This window comes from Catharus ustulatus, chromosome 2 (genome assembly GCF_009819885.2).
Source record: "Catharus ustulatus isolate bCatUst1 chromosome 2, bCatUst1.pri.v2, whole genome shotgun sequence".
Taxonomy (NCBI): domain Eukaryota; kingdom Metazoa; phylum Chordata; class Aves; order Passeriformes; family Turdidae; genus Catharus; species Catharus ustulatus.
Window position 1 is genome coordinate 4,604,883 of NC_046222.1, and position 14,173 is coordinate 4,619,055.

Consider the following 14,173-nt stretch of genomic DNA (forward strand, 5'->3'; position numbering starts at 1 on the left):
GGAAGCCACTGGCAGGCTCATAGCACAGGCAAAATGAAACCACTTTTACTGCTATTATCATCACCAAGCAAGCAGTGATGGAAGAAAAACATCATCCAGAGAATTGTGTCCACCGTGCATTTGTACACAATATGGTGTTAATTGCACTCAAAGGCTGACAGATAAAGGCCAAGTAAACGTCCTTTGAAGTCAACAAGAAGATTTCTGTTGACTTGAGTGGACATTGAGGACCACAAGCTGCAGGAGAAGTCTGAATCACTGTGACCCTATACAGGACTCTATTAAGGAATGGTTTTGCCTCCTTGAGAAGCCACTGGTGTCAGAGCCAGCAGAACTGGCTGCCAAATAGAAGCATGGATTTAGAAAAAAACCCATGCTGTGGTGTTCCCATTAATTTTTGATCTGCAGAGGAGTTGCATGCTGATCCATAATTCTCACCACTTACCCACCCCATCCTGTCCCATTTGTAGGGCACCACCCTTCTAGAACTACTATTTTCCTAGTTGTAAAATGGGACCAGGTCATCAACTGGGGCATCAGCTCAGAATCTGGCCTCTCTTAGATTGTTTTCCCCTCCTTCATCTAGAAGAAATGGCAATCCACACTAATTTTTAAGACTGGAAAAACTGTCAGATCAGATTCAATTAGCCTCTTTCCACCCCTTGCACATGCCTGAAATAAAGCTTCTGTTATTGGAGTTTAGCTGACGATGCTTTTGTGCAGGGAAGGAAAGGCTCCAGTTAGTTTTTCTGTAACTGAAGCCATATGGAATTGAAACTTGTTGAATCAATAATGAAACATGTCTGTGTCACAGAGCAGTTTTGATTCCAAGACACACAATGGACTGTTTGCAAAGTCAAATTGCTGGTTAAAGCTACTTTTTTTTTTTTTTTTTTAGTGGACAAATAATTTAGGGACTCAGCTGCTTTGGAGGATATGGTCTAGCTGATTGCCTGAGAAGGTTATAAAAATTCCTAACCAGCCTGAGGTTCTCTGTTGACTCATTTTCATAATACATTTAAGTACTGTGGCAAATGCTTGCCAGCCATTTAGGCAAGTAGCTTAAGACTCATCAAGAAACACAAAGCAAAAATTATTTCAATGTCCTAATTTCCCATCCATCCTTCCCAACACATGCACAGTAGCTGCACTGAGAAGCAGGTGAGTTGCTAATGCAGATTAAGTTGTCCTTTGAGAAGCCACTGCAATTAATCCACCCGGTAACCCCCGAACAAAGAAATACTTCCGTGACACATCAGTGTTTCCAGATTTGGAAAGGATTTGACAAATGCCAAACTGAACTTGCACAGCAAGTGAACTGTGCTGGAGGAAAGAGTGTGCAGCCTCCAGAGGAGCACATGGAGTATCTAAGAGGGTAAATAACCTCCTTGCTCAATGGTAGCATTAATTTTTTGTTATTTAGATGCTTGGCAGTAAAGAAGGGTGTTGGAGGATGTCAGAGGTGCTTCAGAAAAGCCTGCAGGTGACTGGAAATATCTTCACTTTCTGTTAGCATGCAGATGGCATGCCCACAGTCCCCTGAATTCCAACTATATTACAATATGAGGTATTCCCCCTCGTTTTGGTTCTTGGCCTCGGTGTCATGCAGTTTTGTAATGTGAATATAAAGTAGCATTTTGTGGAACTCAAAAAGCTTTGGTGGTTCTTTTCAAAATGCTGAGCTTTCCTGAAAGTCCTTTCTTGGCAGTGCTGGGCTGGGTCTGCCCTGACAACATCACATTTCATAATCTCTTGCTTCCTACCAGCCCTGGGTGTGAGGCAAACATGAGACCCCCGTGCTTTTCAAGCAGGAGGAATGCTGCAGGGTGGTGGAGTCAGGGCTGGCAGCTCAGGTTTCCTTCTCAGCGACTGCGGGAGCAGATGCCTGGAGCTGGTTTTCTTTCTTTCCTCTCTGATTCAGTGTTGGGTAATTAAGGACTGAAAGGTTGCCTTAAGTGCAGCCTTGGGAATTGTATTTTTCTGCAGATGGTGTTCCCTGTCATCAGTTATTGTAATGTAACAGGGCCAAAAAATCCAATGCAGGTATGATCCTTTCTTGGAAAGGTTTAGTATCAGAACACAATAATCATGGAGGCAGATCAGAAGATACCTGGGATTATGGTGCACTGTGGCACTGTAAATGGAAGTAACCTGAGCCAGAGTGAGCTGGAAAGAGGCAGGCACTGGTGGCAAATTGTTCAAACCCCACCCCGGGGCCTCCAGAGCAGAATTTGAGTCCTGTAGCAAGGGAATCAAAACACCACAGGGGACTAAATCACTACCAACCAAAATAGCTGACATCATCCAGGGTCGTATGGGAACCTGCCTGTTGGTAGGGGTGTATATATATAGACACAGATACACAGTTAAATATAGAGAGAGATATGTATGTGTATGTATAATATATAAGATTTTCCATAGCAATTTATCACTTCAGCAAAATATAAAAACCTCAACAAAACCCAAACAAATGAAGTGAAAAAACAAAAGAGCGCAATGTCTCATAATAAGCTCTTTCTGTTGTGGCAGCAGCTGCAGCTTCTCCTCTCAGATTTCTTTTCTGTTATTACCCAGAAAGAATCAGCAGCTGCTTAGGAAATATTCCAGAAAGATTCATTGAGAAGTTCCTGGCTGTTTTTCACATACTAATCTGACAGAAGTAACATCTTCAAGGAAAGAACTAACTCTCCTGGTCTTTGTCTTCTCCTCATAAATTAGTGGGTTCTGATAATGTGCGTATCTGAAAGGAAATAGCAGCAGGAAAAATAAAGAAATAACATGTCCTGGTGATGGGAGACAAATAGGTTTTTTATGTCACAGGGGTGGTGTGGGAATTGCTTAGGTTATTTTAATGGTAGTGTTTGCTTGTGCAAAAGTTTTTGAGGAGATGTAAACTGCTTCCCAAATGGGTGTACCCAGGGGCAACACCCATAAGAGGGATCATTTGGAAGAGACATAACACATGTTCCTCTGAAAGTAGGAGACCTTCAGGACATATTAACTCGGGTTATTTCAGTGCTGTTGTGCTCTGTGCTTTAGGGCTGGAGCGTGCAGCCACCACAGTCTGGATGGGGAAGCTGCTGGGGTGGAGCTCAGTGGCACAGCCCAGATCAGGGGCTCTGAGCAGGCACTCCCAGGGCTGAACTTCCCTCTTCTTTCTTGTGTGGCTTCTTTTAGTCAGGATGCCTCCTTGGCAAGAACGTTCCTTCCCACAACGTGGATGCCTGACCACATTCAGGGATCTGGTGCTTATTAAACAGGTCAAGGGGTAGAGATGGGTGATCGTGTCAAGGCTCAGCATTCCCTCAAAATCTGGCTGGAAGCTGTCACCCTGAGCCTCTTCCCTGCCATTGCTCTGGATACAGGACAAATCACATTCCCATTCCCAGGTCTTTGGTGCATGAGGGCACAATACAAATGTCATCTTTTGAATGATGTTTGCCCATCATTCAACATCAAAGCGTCTTTGCCCTTCCCCGTCCTTCTGTGTCACAGGCAGCTCTGCCTCTGAGCTCACTCCTGGCAAAAATCCAAACCTCCTGTCGGCATCCAGAAGTGGATCTTTCCAGAGCTTTATGGAGCCTCCAAAGAGCATGGATCTTGCTTCATGGAAAACTCAATGAAAAAGTTGCTGCTTCTTCTTCTTCTCTCATTAGAGACTAGGGGGAAAAAAACCCTGCAAACCCCAAAAAGTAGCATGTGATTCTTTCCACAAAAGGACTAAGCAAAAGCAGTTTGGATCTGTGATGTCCAGCACTGCAAAACACTGTCCACTAAAGTATACAAGCTCCTGGGAATGTGGGAGAGATAATTGCAGGTTAATAGAGCTTTTACTGCTGGCTGCCTGGCCGATTATTTCTATGAAAAAATCCTGACATTTTTTCTTTTATTGAAGTGAGTTCATGATCATCTATATAAAAGAAAGCTGTATTCTGAGAACACATATGCATTTGCATATGGATGGTGTTCTCTTGAAAATTATTTGAATAAAAATAAAAGAAGAATGAAAACAGGAGTTTTCACTCAAGGGAAAAGTTAATGAACTCACTTCTCTTTCTTTCACTCACTGATTAAATATTATGTTACCATTTTATCTTTGTGCATGAAGAGTAAAGCCCTATTCTGTATTTTGCCAGCTTCATTCGTGAAGCTTTGTATTATTTTTACTGCAATAAAAAACTAAAAATTACTCTCTCCACATGAGAAGCAGAATGGAGAAGAGCAGTAATTCCCCACAGTGTGGAGGAAGGAGAAAGACCAGACATCCTCTTTTGTGTGTTTGAATAGGCATGAGATGTGCTCCAACATGTGCTGGCAGGAGCAGCCAGAGAAGACCAGCTACAGAAGCTCATCAAGAAATGCAAAAGGCATGACCTGCTATCTAAGGTATCAGTGCTTCCTTCTTTTCTGAAGAGGTTTTTTTCCTTTAATGCTCATTATTTCTGAGAGCCTGTGGGCTCGGAAGCAGATTGTACTGATGTTTTAAAGTTGACTACTTGATCATTCTAATTAGGATCCTGTGGATTTTTCAGTGTTGCTAGCTAAGTGAATTTCTGTGCATTTTCAGTTAGACCAGCTGAGTACCACTGGACTTCTTACTGTGCAGTGGCCAGGTAGCTCAGCTGAGCCAGAGTTACTCAAAGGGGGCACCACCTTCTTCTAGCTGGCAGCAGAAGCATCGCAACATCCAGATAAATAAACCCACATCAGGGTGCCAGAGTATGATTCCAGATTCAGCTTGGCATTTTGTTAGCAGTTCAGAAGGCCATGGATTTGCCAGTCTCTGGATAGATGAAATTTGCTAGGAGTTGCTGTCTGAGACAGGACAGCACCTGAAAACCAGCGCTGTGTCAAAGCAACTTGGTGGGGTGTGCCCATCACCTGCCAAACGTGGCTGGTTTTCAGAGTTCTGGAGAACAAACAGTGTTGATTTCAGTCTAGAAAGGGATGCTTTATGGAGGCTCAGTGCCTGAATGCCTCGCAGTCCTGTTTGATTGGTGTTGAGATGTAAGCAGAGGCAACGTGAAATCTCAGAAGCGATATTCACATGCAAACCTCGTAATACAGAGTGTTCTCAGGGCAGGGTGGGGGAATGTAAATTCCAAGTACATGGAAATGAAAAACAAACAAACGTGAGAATGGGGAAAAGAGATTTAAATTTTAGAAGTGGACTCCTCTGTCCAAGGATTTAATCTGTGCTGTTGCTGCTGGCCCATTGCTCTAGGTAGCAATAGCAAGGCTTCTAGCTGCCAGTCAACCATTTTCTTTTTGATAATTATTCACATTGCTGTAGAAACGGAAATTATCTCTATTTTCTCACTTCCCAATTGAAAACTGTAATTGCAGCTGCTCCCTCCTCCTTGTTTGGAAGTTTTACATGCAGAGAGTCATCAGCCAGGCTTGCCTTAAATCAAATCTTCCCATGCAGCCTGGGTTATAATCTAGTGAGCACAGCAGCTGCCTAGTCACAGCAAGGAGAAAAGCAGCACATTTCTCCAGCCATTGGCTAGGAAATTCTTGCTAAAAGAAAGGGGCTATGCCTTGTCTGATGCCTTTATGAAAACGTAAAGGAGTCAGCTTCCTGAGGGCTTTCACAGATATTGCTAATCATTTTAAATTGAAACAGGACTTCCAAAACCAGCATGTAAATCCCCGTAACACACCTTCAATTTCTGTCTCCAAGGCTACCCAGCTGTCCTGATCCTCCGTGACAAGCTCTGGAAATGCAGTGATACTTCCTTTTGCACTAGTCCTTCCCTGCTCCTCAATCCCCCCTGCTCTGAAGTCATCTTGCTTGCATGAAACACCACTCCACAGCATGGAGGTGGGTGAGGAGCTGGCCTGAAAGCCCATGGGAAGTCTGAGTGGCAGGGAATGTACAGGCTCTCATCCCTTCCACCCACAGAGAAATGCTGTTTCCCTCTGGGATCCAAGAAAATAGCCAAAGCCCCTGTGCAGACTTGCCCAGCTTTGCTCACTCATCTGTGCAAGTGCTGGAGTGGAGGTCTCCTTAAAACAATGCTAATAGGATTTATTCATGCTGTTTTTATCAACCCTTCTTATTCTGCTGTAAGACATGCATAACATGAATAACAGCCACCACTCCCCAGCCACAGAAGTGTGTTTTAAGAGACACAGTACTGAACATTTTCCTGTGACTTTATATGCACACATTGCACTCTCACAGAGAACCAAAATCTGCCCTCTTGTGAAGTCCCTTGGGTCTGAATTAGTGAGACTTTCATATATCGTGATTTGAATCTGAATGTGTTTCCTCTCTTGCAGTCCCTGCGGTCACAGAGTAGGCAAGGGGACTTTGTGCTGTGGTTTACCTTGTGACTTTTGTGGGGTTGTTTGGGGGGTGTTCTGAAGAACCACATGATCAGCAGACACATTACCTGTTCTGTTAACACAGAAGTACCTTCTAACAGTGCCCATCTTCCAGGATGCAAGATTTCCCAAGGCACAGGTGTATGGAGCATCCTAGCAGGGAACTGGAGCCCTCAGCTGAAGGTCTGGGGTGAGACACAGCTTCTCTGAGCTACTTCTCTGACCATTATCCAAGACTCACAGAAGATGTGCTGGATGAGCTGATGAGCCTTTTGTACTGCAGATCTCCTCAAAACGCTGCAGGGTCAACAGCACAGTGCCAAACTAGAATCAATGAGGCCTTACACAGACACTCAAGAATAACAAGTCAACCAGTGGATTTGCAGGCAGACTGTAACAGCTTGTTATCTGATGTCCCCTGGGCACAAACACTGAGACATCTGCAGTTTTTGACCTTTTTTTGGTCTCTGCTGGCTCAATAGCTAGTTAGCTGGTCATTCAATGTGAAAACAAAACAGAGGAAAGGAGAGCAAATTGCAATAGGCAGGAGATGCTGGACTATTAAGATGCCAAAAGGACTGGAAATATATTAGTGCAGAGGTTGCTTTGCTTTCCTTTATTATTTGTGCATTAAGCCCTCTGAGTTGGTTTCTGGAACTCTGTGAAAAGCAGGGTTTTCAATATGCCAGTTGTCACTGAACTTTTATGTTGGTTTTATTTTGCATGTATTTTGCATCTCTATTCTCTTTGCTTGGCATTGCAAGTTAGAAATTAACCTGAAAAGCACAAATTGAGACTTCACTGACTTCCCCAGTTTTTTTTTTTCGGTCTGAGAACACAAAGCTCTCTTCATAGCACCTCCTCTAGTCCCATCAAGGGGAGGGAAGATCCCCAGAAGACTGACTTCTGGATCATCCTTTGTACTGAGATCTCAGTTCCTTGGAATGCAGTGACTGCAATAGCTTATATGTATGGGGGGTGTGGATCCTCCTTCCTGTTTCTAGGCTCTTGTTAATAAAGAGTGTGCCCACATTCTCAGACAGGGCCCTAATCACCAGCCTTAGCCTAATCTCTTAATTAATTCCTGTTAATGTAAATGGACTCGGAAAGATTCTTTTAGCTCAAGAAATTAGAAGTCCTTTTTTGAAGAGACAGTGTGTTTCTTCTTTCATGGTCTGATATAATGACAACACTGTCTTGCTGTATGAGAAGGATTTGCCACATCCTATGGTGCTCACTTCTCATCCCTGGATTATAGATTATTTTAAATAAACTCAGGATAATAGGTGACAGCTCAGAGTGTATTATAAGTAGCATTTCAGTCTAGCATTGGCAGAGACCTCCTGGCCTCTTGTTTCCATAATTTCTGTGTCTCAGAATGGCCTAAAGTCAAGGTTGGGTTATACAACTTGTGCAATAGAAGGCAACAATGTGGGAAGTTCTGGGACCTGCCAAAGAAATGCAGAGTTCCTGCTTCTGATTTAATCTGATTTATTCTCATTGCATGGATGTCCTAGTCATTGCAATCCAGGTCAGAAAAGGATTTGAGCCTGTTACTGATGTGGGAAGACAGCAGTCCCACAGGTAAAAAACACAAAGAAGAGCTAAGCTCAGATTGACCTTACTGAAAAAAAGTAAGCTCCCCCCTCCAAAAAAAAAAAGTGTAACTGGTCAGTATCAAGAGAGTGAATCTGGAGCAGTGTAAGAATCACAGAATTGTACCTGCCCATGTTATAAGCAGAGACTCCCCCTCTCTCGTGACTTCAATTTTGCCTAGGAGAATTCATATAAAAACAAATAAATGCCAAGAGAAATGTTTCTATTGTTTTCCTTCTCTGTATCTAATGAAATCTGTTCCTTTAAAACAGAGCAATATCCTCCCTTATGATTTTTTGCAGTCACATCGCAGAAAGAGAGAAAACCTGAAAGCAAAATTGACTCTTTTTGATTTTTCCCAGTTCAAGAGAGGAGACATGCCAGTGGGAAGGAGAATAAAAATCACACTGAGTAAATCTGGATTTTAAACTGCCTCTAATGATCAACAGCAATTATACAAATATTTATTTCTGGTTTTATTGTTTATTTGTGTTAAGGCTGACAGCAGATTTTTAATCTGATATTCAGTCTTCCTTATATAAAAATATGTATCTTTTAGATTGGTTATTTAATTAGTCACTTCCACAGGAGTTCAGAGTGCAAGTTGTTGGGGGGATAATTTTGTCATGTACTGCTTTAGAATGTATTTTCTGCTCCCTAATTCTTTGGTTGCTGAGGTATTAGAGATCAAATCCTGTCTGCACTCAAGCTGACAAGAAAATGTCCAGCAGTTTGAATAGAGTGTTGATTTTATCCTTACTGTTCGTGCCGTGGTGGGAGCTGCCATAACATCTAACATCAGATCTTTAACATCTCTCCAGCACTTTGAAGTGCAGCCCCTCATATTTCATTCACCACTTGAACCAAGAAGCAACAGAGGGATTGCAGCCCTGGAAGTGCAAGAGGGAGGCAGGAGGTAGGAGGACGTGTCATTTATTGCTTAACAGGTTGGATAACCTTTTTGCATGTGGTTTGCTCATGTGGTGACAGTGACATGATGTGCAACCCACAGCCACAGGCAGCTTTCTGCAGCCCGCCTGCTTTGCAGCTATTATGGCTCTAACCTGTGAGACCACTATCTAGAGATAGTGCTGCTAAATCTGTGCATGGAAATATCACAGCACATGGGGGTTTTCCTCGTGTGTTTAGTGCTCCAAAATTCCACCAAATTTCAACAAGAGCTCAGCACGTAGCATGTTTATGAGTTCTTAAGTAGTTAGGAACCAGAGTTCAGGCTACCAGATTTGAAAAATCTAGTCAGTCTTGGAATGCTGTGCTCTGTTGAAAGGAATCTAGTTTAAAGATGCTCACAAAGTTTGAGAGTTTATGATGTAAAGAAACCTGTAGCGTGTGCTGTGTGCTTTCTTCTTTTCCTGGATTTCATTATGCCTTCCTGCCTACCAGAACAGCTGTAACATTAAACCCACTGAAATTTGTAAAGTGCTTAGAAATCCACTGAAGGGAGGCTGTAGAGGAGTAAAAGGTACTCAATTTTCATTGCTGTTCTATCGAGCAAGAGAGTTTCCAGAGTGTCTTAATAATAAATAAGAATAAATAACTGCAAATGTAGAATCTGTTCTATTCTCATTAATAGGTACCTCTGGGCCTGTGGTTGAGCAGAATCTCTTTTAAGGAGAAGGTGAGTATAGATTTGAAGATTTGAATTCATATTTCAATATCTTCTTTACAGCCATAGCTTGAAGCATTGGGCTGTGCTTTAGTGGTGTATGAACATCATCCAGGTCTACTGGAATTTGCATAATAGTGGCAGATTGTTTGACCATTTTCTTCTGTCAAATTTCAACTAGATTTTCAAATAAATCATTCACCAATATTTTTTCCTCATGGTTTGGTTAGCTCAAGAGCCAGCTGAACAATATTCATCAAATAAATTACTCACTTTTTCCTCATCAATCTGCAAATAATTTATTCACAAATAGTTTTACATGAGGCAGCCAGCTCTAGCCAGGACAAATCAAGGTAATTTCCTACGCTTTTGATCACATGCCAGTAGGACTTTATCTTGGACAGCTCAATAGAGACAGGTTTTAATGCATAATACATAAATGGTAAGCTGAGTTTTTCACAGTTCTTTGTGAGCTCTCTACTACTGGCCATATTTCTGTTCAGCTACTAAAGGGGAATGACAGTGGGGCATATATTTTCCATCCAGGTAGGCTTGGAAACATTTCACAAAATTCAGTGTATGGCTGAAAGGTGTGGGGCTCATGATGGGACAGCCCCTGGGCTGGAACAGGCAATCTGTTCACTGGAGCAAGGCGAAATTTAACAAAAGTTGAGAAGAGGAAATGAAGATGAGTATTGTGCCTGCTTGGAAACACAAAGGGAACCTAGGGGCGGAATGAAATCAAGCAAGGTGGAATTTCACCAGCATGCTGGGGATCAAGTCCCTAGCTCTTGAGAAAAGGTTTTTAAATGAGACAGCACATCCCTGCACAGATGTCTCCAGGACAATGTTTGTGTTTGTGGCTCCCTTTCCCCAGGGTTCTCATGCAAACATTTTGGAAGCCACAGCGAGTCCCTTGCTGCCTTGGAGGCTGCTGTGCTGCTGACGGGGCAGTCGAGCATGGCCTCACCTGTCTGTCTGCCTACACCTCTCGTTTGTTGTGGAGAGCTCCTGGCGAGCACATGCCAGGCAATGGCACCAAAAGATTTCTCCCCTGGTTAAGGTTTGCAATCTGCACTGCATGAGAGGAGCACTTTTGCACCTCTGCCTCTAAGCAGGGTGCTGGGTCTTATCAGGCTGGGTCCTTCTGCTGTTGATCAGCCCTTCTAAATATTCTTTACTCTCGCTCTCCGTGCTGGATGTGGGCTTCATACACAGACATTTCACACTGTCTTCTGCTGCTCAGGCAACAAGGTGGGGAGAACAAAAGTTGTTTATCCATGTTTGCCAAGAGAGAAACTTTGCAAAAGCTAGCAAGTGTATGTTGGGGGAGTGGTGCAAGCAGGGAGTGGTTGCGTGTGGGCTTCTTTAGGATCAGGGTGTGTTCATGTTTCATGAACCTGTGCATGCATAATAATGGGTTTTAATGTAACACTCCAGTCTTGATGCTTCCCCGAAATTCTGCTGGCTAACCTAGTTACCCCTAAACAAGAGACACTTTCAGCCTATGCATTATGCAGAAATGTAGGTATGAAGAAACGTAAGCAAGCATTTTTACAGCATCATCAATAAACAAATACATGCTATCTACTCAAATCAACAACATGCTAAGCACTGAAAGTCAAATGGGATGCCTTCCTGAGAAACAAACAACTGACCATGTATTTACTCTGCAGCTCATGAATAAACATGGAAAATGCACAAAAACAGAGGAAGATATTTGTCTCAACTTGGAGAAAGCTTCTGGCTCAGACTGGCTCTCATAGCTGAACGATACAAAATGGAATTGGCAAGGGGGAAAAATGACATAATCACATACATGTAACAATCCATTGAAAGTAGGACACACAAAAAGGAGAAGAAAACAGGCTTTGAAGGAGAAGGTAGACTAACACAGTGGTCAGCTTCAGACCTGCTCTTTCTGTGCTGGCGATTTATCAGCCTTGGAGAAACGGCTCTCGAATTGAATGAGGGATCTCAGATAGCTGCTTAAATTGTCACAATGTTACAGAATATATTTTAGCACACCCTGCTGCAAGGCCGTGTACTGAGGAGGGAAGAGCATAGTGATGAATGGCAGGATAAAGATGCTCTCAGGAAAAACACAGATGTAGAAAGAGATTTGGGGACTCCGCATGGGTAATGAACTCCACAAGCTTTTTGTACAGCACAGGAAATGGTCCACTTCCATTTTTAGTTATGAGAGAAGGGGAAAAACAATGGCTGAGAAATTAGTCTGTGCACAGCATGTGTGTATAGACCACAATGACATTGTACCCACAGTGGGTGCCTGCAACTCAAAAAAACACTTAGGAACACTGGAGTCCAAAAATCTGCAGTGACTGAAACTAAACCTTGCAATGTGAGGCTTCAAAGAAAACAATCTATTCAGTTAAACAAGAAGTGATAGAAGCACCATGTATAGTGACTTATCCATGAAAATGGGACGGCTGTGCAGTTTTGTAGGTAAAGGCATAACAAGTTCTGATGTCTCGAAGTTGAAGTTAGACAAATTCAACCTTGAAAGAAGCAATTTCCTAACAGCAAGGATAATTAAACATTGGAATAAATTAGTAGGTGGAAGAAGGCAGTTGCCATTACTTGGAGTCTTTAAGACAACATGTGTTCTTTCTAACTCACTTTGATCCAGCTGCTGAGGGAAAAATCTATGGCTTTTGTCTATGAGGCAGATTAATGGGTTATAGTGGCCCTTCTGTCTGGAAGTCTGAATATACATGGGGGAAAAGTGGTTCTTACTGAAGTAAAAGGGTGAGAGGCTGTTGAGAACACAGCCCAGGGCTCAGGACAGCAGGGTTTCAAGAGTAAAGCTTGGTAAAGGATCGATCAGGAGTTTAACCAGTGTGATAGAAGCTGACGGGTAAGGGAGAGACATCTTCTAAACCGTTTTCTGCATTTGATGTGAGGAACACGAGGGCATTGTGAACATATTTGAAGACAGCCTTGTTTTGTTCAGGCAGTTTTTTCTCAGTCACATTTGTGGATTCAGCCTCATTTGCTGTCTGGGAGCTGAGAGAGCTTCAGTGGTGCACAGGACCAAGTGTCCTGCAGGCAGCTCGTGGCTGCATTTCTGCAAAGGGCTCCATCTACTCCACGCAGGAGCTCTGTGGCTGGAGGGTGAAAGTTCTCCTCATGAGTTTTAGGAGGGTCTCATTTCATTCCTGTCAGGCAACACCCTCTCTCCCATAAAGCATAACAGAAGGAATAACAAAGTCCAGACCTGGAATCCAGTCTGATAATCGTGCTCAGTCAAGAACACAGCACACACTTCCTGCTATTGGGAGTGAGCAACCTCGCCCAAGCCAAGTCATGTTGAAGACAAGGTGCACTGGAGACACTAGAATAAAACCTAAACCAACCATTTTGAGCAGGAACAGCTGCCCCAAACCGTGCATCGGCTCCAGAGATCCCTCACACTGGGAAATGTGTACCACGGAGCCTGGACAACACACAGCGAGACGTGTCCAAGGAGAGCACAGATTTCACAGGGAATGAGGCAAGGGGACTGAAAGAGCAGATAACTGAGTTACTAGAGAGCCGCCCAGTGCCTCCGCTCTTTGTTTTTACAAACAAACAGGAAATTGAATCGCAAACAAAAATCCCTGAGCAGCTCGGGAAGAAAGGCGGTGGAGCTGGTGGCACGAATGCCATGCTGCAGCAGCACCTCACTGGGCTAACTGGGATCTCGGGCATGGGAAAAGAACCCGAGTATCACAAAAGGGCAGTGCCTGGCAGCAGTGGGGAGGAAGCGATGGCCTTGTCCACAGCGTGCCTGCGCTCTCCCTCCCTGACCCGGGCCACCAGCAGGGCGGCATCGCAGGAGCACGGCAGGCCCGTGGAAGGGCAGGGGACACGATGGGCACAGCCAGCACTGGTTTTTGAGGCTACACATGCATGGAAAGGAGGGCACGAGTGGCCCCGGTGCAGTGTTTGGGGACCAGCGGTGACTCTGTGCGAGTGACCGAGCACTGCCCCAGCCCCACGCTGCCGATCCCGGCACCGGGGCTTTCCCGGGCCACGTGTGCGCGGCGGCCCCGGCGGGGAAGGAGCGGGGGAGGCGGCCAGGGCAGCGCTGTGCTCCGCCGGGCAGCGCTGTGCTCCGCCGGGCCCCGCTCTGCGAGGCGCTGCCCGAGCCCCGCGGCCTCGCTCCCGCCTGAGGGAAGGGGCTGGGCCGGGCCGGACCCCGCGCCGCCCCCGCTACCTGCGGGCGGGGGCGGGCGCTGGGAAAGTTTGTGTCTGTGGTTGGCTGCGCCGCGCGGCGCGGCCGGTCGGGGCGGGCGGGCGGCTCCGTGCGCTCGCAGGGCAGCGAGCGGCCGGGCCGAGGAGCGCTGCGGTCCCGCCGGGCCAGCACAGCCGAGCGAGAGGCGCCGCGCAGCCCTGCCAGCATGGGGCACCGCGGGGAGAGGGCGTCCTGCCTGCCTCTCCTCCTGCTGCTCGTCCTGCTCGGTGAGCCCGGGGGTGCGCGGCGGGGAGGGCGGCCGGGGGTGCCCGCAGGTAGCGCGGCGGGGCCGGGGGAGCCGAGCCGGGCCGGGCCGGGCCGGGCTGGGCTGGGCTGGGCTGGGCTGGGCTGGGCTGTGCCGCCTGCCCGCCGGGTTGTGCAGC

General features: G+C 45.3%; 1 protein-coding gene across 1 annotated transcript in view; it reads left to right on the forward strand.

Moving 5' to 3' along the window:
* The first annotated feature begins 13,898 nt into the window (after window positions 1-13,898).
* PTGFRN (prostaglandin F2 receptor inhibitor) overlaps window positions 13,899-14,173 on the forward strand; it is a 66,761-nt gene continuing 66,486 nt past the window's right edge. Inside the window, exon 1 of the mRNA XM_033052780.1 lies at window positions 13,899-14,017. Coding sequence (XP_032908671.1) covers window positions 13,957-14,017 — 61 coding nt within the window. The 5' untranslated portion in view covers window positions 13,899-13,956. The remainder of the gene's footprint in view (window positions 14,018-14,173) is intronic.